The following is a 9676-nucleotide window of genomic DNA, read 5'->3' as shown; positions in this document are numbered from 1 at the left end:
CTTTCTGGTGTTTACGGACACCTCGGACAAAGCCTACCAATTCCACCTTTAATTTTATTAAATCCAACTGTGTTCTTCCTGCTATGTCAAGTCAAAATGTCTGGTGTGAAAAAGGTCTATACCAAGATCCTGACACTGAACAACTGTACAATATTTACCTTTGAGGTGAGGTGGAATACAAGTAAAATAGCAAAAAATGGAAATACTCATGTTGTAACTCAAATCTATACTTAAACACTAGAAACAGAACAAAAAACTGCCCTCCCCACTTAGAAAATGTGCTGAAAACAGCTACAAGTTTGAACTGTGTTATCCAGTTGAATGTATTATTTAGCCAGGCTCTGTGGTGAGCATACACCTGCACTCCAGTCCAGCAGGTGGAGCTGTGCCCACAGTTTATGGTGCACTCAACCCACAGCAGAAGCAAGAAGCAGGAATTTTGGTATGGCGCGTGAAGTCTCGCGATATGTGTGTGTGTAGCCGGCAAGACAAGTCGCACAAGGTCAGTGAACGTTGCACGAGCTGCTGCTGTCAGCCGGCGGTGACCTGAGCGGAGCAGTGTGAGAAAAGCACTTTCTAGAAGCCACGACAGGACCGAGCTCACCTGCACTTCAGTCCGGTTAATATCGCTAAAGCTAACTGTGTGGTTCAGACATGGCCAGAGGAAGCCGCAGCCGTCCCTCAGCGCCCAGGTAACTAACTTCCATTCACTGTAACTTTCACAACTGACTTAGTCTGTAGGAATAACGCACGTGTCCTATTTAAAGTGCTGGAAGAAGAGCCACTTCAGCCCACATTATTTAAGACCCAATACGGATATCATGCAGACAGTAGAGCCTAGATAGTTTGTCCATAGTCAGGTTAATAACTATTTTATACACCTGGTGGTCAATAGTCTAATTATTGTTGCGTCATAAGCCACTGAGACCGTTACGTCTAAATTGACGTTAGATCTTGGCAAGGTCACCACGTTGAAGGCAGCTAAGGTTTCTTAGAGGCAGGTCAAAATAGAGCTGCGTGGGTTTGTTGTGTCGGGATGTTTAGTGAAGAGAAGGAGCTCTTTTTAAATCCGTGCGCTTTCTCAGTCAAGACGTATCATTCAGTTACTTGGAGAAAACGTCGCGCTTAAAACTCTGACAGCTGAACCTTTAAAGGGACACTTCACCCCAAAATCAAAAACATACATTTCCCCTGGCCTGTAGTGATGTTTATCCATTCAGATGTTTTTGGTGTGAGTTGTAGAGTTTTTGGGTTATTGGCTATAGTGATGTCTGCCTTCTCTCCTCTATAATGGAAGTAGATTGCACTTAGTTTTTATTTATTTATTTGCTTGTTTGTTTTTTACCTTTATTTAGCCAGACAATCATATTGGGATGAGATTCCTGGCCAAGGTAGCAACCAAACGCAGCATATTAAAATACAACAAATACAACATATCAAACAGAAATACATAAAGAAAATCAAACCCAGTGTTTCTTTCCAAAAATCCTGACCTGTTTACTCATGATAATCCACAGATGTTGTTGTGATGTAGGAACTATTTTCTTTCTATTAGGAAGAAAGATTCTAGTGCAGAAATTAAGTAGTTCCTTCATGAAATTGCTCACAGCAACGTCTGTAGATTATTTTTATTATTTTTTCTGGAAAGAGACACCGGTTTTAAAATGTTAAATTATTTATTAGCGCTTTGAGCACCACAGGCTGAGTGCTGAGATTAACACAAACACAACAATAATAATTTAGTAATTTTGGTCCAAATAATTTTTATACTGTTCTCAGGTATAATGTTTCCTATAAATGTCATTTGGGGGTTACTAATATGTAATAATAAACTATAAAATTACACCTCAATGGTCTGAGTGATATAGTTTGAAGGCTATGCTAGCTGTTTGGTTTACACTCCATCCTCCATCGTCTATCATGAAAGTATGACAGGTGATGTGTTTGTCTGAGGAATTTACCAATAGTCCTTAACATTAGCTGGTTCTCCTACAACAATGAGCATATATCTTTGTTATTATAACCAGGTTCCTTGTGGTTCTACTGCAGCATCAGAAGGTTCTGTCTTTTGGTTTTCAAACTAGACAAAAACCTCAACACATAGATATAGATTTTCTCTGCAAGTGAGAACAAAAAGCCCTATGTTTTTATTGCAGTACCCTGTATAAAGCAGAACTGCAACAGTTAGGCTTGTTGATTAATTAATTAGTTTGTCAAAAGAAAATTATATGTCAAGCAGGGCCGTGCAGAGACCTTTGGAGGGGCAGGTGCTCAAAGTTAAAAGGGGGCCACGAATTTGCTCCATGGTGCTGGTTCATAATCTGCCCTTTATTATTTGTAGTGCTAATAATAAAGTAAAAAAATAATTAAATGATATAGAAATCATGTATTTAAATGTATTTGTGCTTTTATTCAGTTTGACTATCCACTTTGCGCAAGACAGCAAGGTTATAAAAGTTATATATTTTATATTTATGCATATTATATTGAATTTGTGTGTATATATACAAATGTTAGAAACAAGTACTGATATGTTTAAATGAGAGGTTGAGAAAATCACAATTCAAATTCTTCTAATTATTATTGTTATTGTTGTTGTATTTATACTGTAATAGTCCAAAATTATGTGACTATGCATGTACATTGCATAGTTTTAGTGAAATAATAGCCTATGCCTCATTGTCTCTAGAAACATAGGAAAAACACTGCAACTCACTTGACAGTAAAATGATACATCTCTCTAATGCACTTTGCCCGTGACAAAAGACATATAGAAACAAAAAGAGGCCTGACATACTTTTTCCTCTCATCACGCTGTGTGTGGTTAACTAGCAGCTATAACTTATGAGAGGTGTGTGCAGAGTCAGACACACACACACACAGGATGCTCACGGATCGTTATCACGGTTTTGAGTATCGGATCAGATCATTTTTCGGATCAGCAAAAAAGAAAAAAGTGGTGGGATTAGGGTTAAATTATTTTAAAAATGCACTTGTCTCTAATCTTTGTCTGTCTGTAATTATCACCATATGTAATGTAATAATTATGATAATAGTAATGATAATGGTAATAATATTAAAAACTTCAAACTTAAACAGTGCTGTATGTACATATATTAGATCATTATACACTGTACAGTATAATACACAACTACGCTCTGTAGTCTGACTCAATGTCCCGCCTACAGCAGCACATCTGATTGGTCAGAAGTCATGATCAATCAGCAGACACAGTGTGTCACAGACGGGGTGAGACAGAGCTGCACCTGAGCAGAGAGGAGCTGTGTAGAAGTTAAGACAGCTGATATCACCAAAGTTTCAATGAACATCACAGTTTTATGATCTGTTTCTTTGGTGATAGCAGAGTTACATCAGTGAAAAAAGTTATGGTCTGGATTTCACTCAAGGTGATGTGACGGCTTTTAAATCAGTCGCTCTTCACAGAGATGCGCTGCACACAGCAGCATCTGTCCTGTCTGTTCACTGTAACTCTGCATTGAGATTTCGCATATTATAACTTATACAAAAGTAACAGTGACAGTAAAACTATGATGCTCACATGTGGTCCGCGGATCACACGCGTGCCGAACTGTAGAGGGCGATCCGTTGCTTAGCAGCGCTTAGCTACAGGGCACATCTGGGCACGTCAGGGCAGTGAGGGCACGTTTACGTGGATCATGTGGCCAACCGAGGGTAGATCTGAATTATTATTATTTTGTTTTATTTATTATTTTGGGCCACACAGACAGACTTTTACACACACACTTACAAAAAACAAACAAACAAACAAAAAAACACTTTGACAAAAGGGCACTTTGGGCATCAAGGGTCAAAGGGGCAGGTGCTCCAGCACCCTCCGCCCCCCCCTCTGCACGTGCCTGATGTCAAGATAACTGATGTAGGGCTGCTACTAATGATTATTTTCATTGTCTACTAAGCGGTTGATTATTTACTTGATTAATTGATTAATAGTTATTGGGTTATAAAATGTCAGAAAATGGTGAAAACTGTTCATGAGTGTTTCCCACAATCCAAGATGATGTCCTCAAATGTCTTGTTTTGCCCACACCTGTAAGAGAGGAGTAAAGAAACCAGAAAATATTCACATTTAAGAAGCTGAAATCAGATAATTTGGACTGTTTTTCTTAAAAAAAAAAAAAAAAAAAAAAGCAAACCAATTAATTGATTATCAGAATAGTTGGTGATTAATTTAATAATTGATCAGTTGTTGCAGCGCTAAACCACTTAATCATTTCAGTCATTTTTCAAGAAAACATGTCAAACATTTTTATGGTTCCAGCTTCTTAAATGTGAGGATTTGCTGCTTTTCTCTGTCATTTATGGCAGTAAATGAAGAGTCTTTGGTTTTGGACTGTTGGTTGGACAAAATAAGCAATGTCCAGTAGGGCTGCAACTAACGCTTATTTTCATAGTCTGTTCATTAGTGGATTATTTTCTCCATTAATAGTTGTTTGCCTATAAAATATCTATAAAATATATGGTGGTCCCTTGATACTGGAATTTCTCATTTCGATGCAATACTTTAAACAAATATTAATATTTCATACCATTTTTGATACCACAGGGAAACCTTACTCACCATCGAGGGCATAACATTTTAGATCTTTATTAAAATATATAGATTTAATAGGTATAAAATAATAAGGCTGCAACAGATATGGAAAATGACACAAGTGACAAGAAGACATCAGCACTGTGAGCAAAAGAAAGTGCAGCAGGTGCCAGACTACTGATACTGCAAAATACTTTTATATACTCATACTTTTATTTCATAATCTACATTCTGATACAGCTGAATGAAAAGGAGAGCTGGTGTGGCACATTATGTAATGAAGCATTTCTAATGCTCAAGAAATGGACTGTTGTTGTTCTGTTTGTAGCCCAGCTCCATCCCACGCTCCAGCCCCGGCTCCTCCACCTCCCTCCGCCGTGGCCTCGGCTCCAGCACCCTCCCAGGGGCCGGGCCTCATGGCCCAGATGGCCACCACAGCTGCTGGGGTGGCCATAGGCTCAGCCGTGGGCCACGTGGTTGGCGGCGCCCTCACAGGAGCGTTCAGTGGAGGCAGCAGCAGCAGCAGCAGTCCAGAGCCTGCCAAGCCTACATACCAGGTAAGACAGGTAGAGTGTGGTCAGACAGAGACGGAGGATTAGGATGGCTGCATGACTGAAGCCTGATGGACTTTAACATGTCTACTAGGTCACTTTTTTTAGAGGTCTTGCCCTTCTAAGTGTGTTTTGCGTCTGACTTGTCTGGGTGTTTTTTCCTTCACCTGTTTAATGTTCAACTTCAGACCTTTTCTCCACCTGGCCAAGTGTTTGAAGTCCAGAGCTCCTGCAGATCAGTTTATTAATGTGTCCACTGGACAAGCATTATTATTATTATCATTGGAATAAAACCCACATACTACTTTTTTGTGCAGTAATCTGTGTTGGATTCTCTTAAACATTTCACCTCAAATTTAAAAACTGTGCCACCACAAAAAGAGAACATTAATTTGTCTTAATTAGTCATACATTATTAGTAAAACATTTTAGATTTTGGTCTAATTTATTTCTTCATTTAGATATAAGAACAATGAACATTTTGTCATGATTTTATTATATGAAGAGAGAAAAAATGAGCAGGGTGTTCCTGTTATAGATAATCATTTTGCCAGTATTTGACTGCATTTTGTTAAGGGAAAGTTATTGTAAAGCTGCTTGTGTTATTATTGAGAACTTTGGCTTCTTATGTTTAATTTTATATTTCAAAGAAATATAACCCTGTCTTTGTTTTTTAATTATTAGTAGCCAAACTCAAATATCATATTGTCAGTAGTATTGAACTTTATTCAGTTTGATGGAGGACACAGGAACATAAACAAACATGTCACATAGAGCTTGAGATAAGAAATAAGTGGATATAAACAAGGTGGTAGTCATACGATGACAAGGTTGGTTACAAAACAGTTGGGATGAGTGGAGCTGGACATGAGTCAAGGTCAGATAGTTCTGTTCAGGGTTCAGACTGTGATGAGAATGAATGTAATGTGTGAGAAAAAATGTTTCACAACAAATATCCAGTCCTGGGAATATGTACCTTCAAGGTTGAAACATTTCTTTTGCCTTATCTATGTACAGGATGTACAGGTACAAACAACTGATACACCAAGTGACTCAAATTTGAGGATATTTTGGATATGCTTGTTATTTCAAAATACTGTAACACCCAGACTCTTACTAGTAAAGTTGGGGTCAACCAGAAGGTGTCTGCCAAGTCTGACCTCAACCACTAAGGTCATTTTGAACTTTGCTGTTGTGTATGAAAGGCCTTTTCTGCCAATGTGATGGGAAAAAGATCCTGCAAGACATAATGAGAAACCGTCCTGAAATAATGAGATATTAACTCAACTATTTAATTTTTAGCTATTTCAGGTTTCTAACTCTATGGATCTTTTCTTTTCGTCACATTGCAGGGACTTAATTTTTTTTAAGTCAGAGCCCCATGAAAGTTATTGAAAATTGAATTTGTTTGATTTTAAGTCATTATTATTATTAAAATGGGAAGGTCAGCACAAAGATACTGAAAATAACATTGGTTTCATTGATGGTCCCTCAGTGAGCTGACATTTTCTGCAGCACTTGTTGCATCTGATGAGGTGGAGACGAACAGGATGTGTCTTGTACAGAAATGATTCAAGGCTTATTACTGTCAAACACTTTGTTCTGACAAAGTTCCCAGAGTAGGATATGAGCACAGCTGTTTTAACAGTTTGTGACCTGTTAATCAGGGAATATATTTGTGCTGACGTGCGTACCTGCTGTCAGGTATGGGCACTCAAAGAGTGGCTTCGGAGGTTTGATATCTAGTCCTATTTACTTCTGCTTTACTTCTACTTGCTCCTTGTTTTCGCCTTACGACTGCCTTGATCTTGCAGAAATGTTGTGTGTAAATCACAAGTTTCAATACGATACGATATTTGCTGATATCACAAAGTCTGAATATGTTGTTGATTCAATTTAATTCGGGAGTCTGTGACAAATATCGTATCAATGATCTCATATATCCATTTAATATAATCACTTACATTTATGTCAACTCATAGAAAGCAACTAACATATTTATTATTCCACTATTTTATATATTAATTTGACAGCTCTTCCAGACATTTGTAACACAGACATGTCATGGAAATTTCGAAATAAATGTGTATCTTAAAGATAACAATATAGATCAACATTTCCACTGTGCATTGATCACATTAGGTGACTGAATATTGAATTGATACATCAGTCCAGAGTGGTGTATCATTATACCCCTTGTTTAAGTGCACTAAAGCAGTAACTGATAAAAAAAAAGCTCCAAAGTTTTAGTGTAAAAAAGCATTTACATTTTTGTTGGAATTTTTAACAAAGGTAATGGCAGGAAATACAAAGCATATACATCCTGGCTTTGATTTTTGAAAGGCAAGAAAAACCCTGCATTGGCACAACTGTGCTTCCACATTTGTGAATTGTGAGACTTTGACTCACATGTGTGATGTGTTTCTTTCCTTTGCTCGTATGATTCCAGGAGCCCCCCCGGCCTGCTCCGGCCCAGCCAGGCCCCTGTCACTTTGAGGTCAAACAGTTCCTTGACTGTGCCACCAACCAGAACGACCTGAGTTTATGTGAGGGCTTCAGTGAGGCACTTAAACAGTGCAAGTACTCCCACGGTGAGTCTGAGCCACATAATACAGCCCTGCTCATAGCAAGCAAAGGTGGATGTTTAACATTATCTTGACATAAGACACTGTCTTTGAGTTCTCTAATATTTATATTTGACACTCTAATTCCATTTGGATGTTTCGTCCTGTCATTACCTGCTGTTTTCACATGAATAATCGTGAACTTTTATTACTGCCTGCACAACTTTAAAATGATATATTATGATTTTAGTGTTTATCACTATGCATTTTTTTTTCTGCTTTTCCGTAGGTGTGTCATCACTGGTGTAAAAGATGGATGACAACTGTCATGATGGACATATTTTAACAATGAATACTACATCCTACATACTGTAGACCTGTTATAGACATAAAATAACACGACAATCTGAACGCTGTTCCTCAGGCAGTGAGCATGGTGGATTTGTTTGTTTGCTGATTGATAGAGATGTCCCAATACAACTTTTTCACTTCCGATACGATACCGATATTGCAGCCTTGAGTATTGGCCGATACCGATATCGATCCAATACGATATCAGCACAAATCATACATACTTTTATTACTTATTTTGTGGTGTGGAATGTTAGAAAAGGCTTGATCAAGTGATGTTACTCAAACAGAGAACAATAGTCAGCAACCAGAGTCACCTATGGATAGAAGTGCTGGAGCGGAAAATGGACTGATTATCGGAGCGCTTATATCGGAGATTTTAGATGCAGTCCGATAAAATCCAATACTCGTTTTTTGGCTGATATCGGACCGATATCCGATATCAATATCGGATTGGGTCACCCCTACTGATTGATGACTGTGTAATGTATGAAATGTTTTTGGTAATAATGTACAGTGATAAACCTTTAATAAACAGCTGCTATCCACTACTTGTACATTCTGTGAGCATGTGTTGTCTTTAAAATTTATATCTTTATTGTTGTCAGCTTCTAATTACTTATAATGATATAAATTATATAGATTAGAGAAACTGTAATCTTATCAATACTTTTGGGTTGATCCAAAAACAAACACTGAAAATTTCACACCGTATTCATAGAAATGGACACAGCCACAAAAATTCGAGTGCCACAAATATTTTTTTTTTGTCTCTTTAAACATGTCAAAACATTTTTGACACAGACAAAATGCATTTTTGCTAATATTTGTTTTTTCTCCCACCGGGTTTACCACGAAGTGGAACTTAGAAACCATGAAGTAGTTTTCATGAGTTACAGTGAGATAAGTGATAAGTGAGATAAGATTACAGTGGTAATCCTGAAAATAAATTAATAAATAAAATTGTAATATTAAACAATCACAAATGTAATCGACAAGGTAATTTTAATCTTATTGAACGTTTTTTTGTTTGTTTGTTTTTTTATGTTATCTGATTACAATTACTCATAACAGGTTTCTTCCCAACCTTATATGTATGGGAATTGTTTGTTTGCCAATCATTTCTTTGTAATGAATGGAGTTGGCCAGTGGAGGCGCTCCCTCCTGGTCCTGCAGAGGAGAGTCCCCCTGACCTGATTGCAGCTCAGCATGGTGTAGATGACTACATCCAGTCCTTCTTTCAAAATAAAAGCATAAGATAGCGGCAACAAAGTGAGTTTGAAAACATAAAACATAATAAAAAGGGTGTCTCAAATCCCCAAATAGGATTCATCCGTTCTTGGAAGAAAATTCTTGACTCTTTATATCTTAGTCTTTATATAGTCTTAATATTTTAAAGCATCTTTACACTGGAAGATGTTAAACTACTTGAAATACTACTAGAAATCTAGTTTAATTAGCTAATGCTAAGTTAACTATTTTGTTTATAAAATGATCAATTTGATGATGTACATGAACTGCATTTATAATAAAACAGAGCAAAAATTCACATATCAGCAAAAATGCCATTCAGTTGAGTTTTTTGAAGAGAGTGGTCAAAGTCATACATAAACCAATAAATAAATAAAACATCCCAT

General features: G+C 37.3%; 1 protein-coding gene across 1 annotated transcript; it reads left to right on the top strand.

Moving 5' to 3' along the window:
• Positions 1-464: 464 nt before the first annotated feature.
• chchd10 (coiled-coil-helix-coiled-coil-helix domain containing 10) lies at positions 465-8594 on the top strand. Its single transcript, XM_084716174.1, has 4 exons — positions 465-692; positions 4902-5130; positions 7574-7715; positions 7978-8594. The coding sequence occupies exons 1-4, from the start codon at positions 655-657 to the stop codon at positions 7995-7997; spliced, it is 429 nt and encodes a 142-aa protein (XP_084572300.1). The 5' UTR covers positions 465-654; the 3' UTR covers positions 7998-8594.
• Positions 8595-9676: the final 1082 nt, after the last annotated feature.

This window comes from Lutjanus erythropterus, chromosome 3 (assembly GCF_056507025.1).
Source record: "Lutjanus erythropterus isolate fLutEry1 chromosome 3, fLutEry1.hap2, whole genome shotgun sequence".
Lineage (NCBI taxonomy): Eukaryota > Metazoa > Chordata > Actinopteri > Lutjaniformes > Lutjanidae > Lutjanus > Lutjanus erythropterus.
Note: the sequence above shows the minus strand (reverse complement) of the source record. Positions and strands in the feature narration are given on the sequence as shown.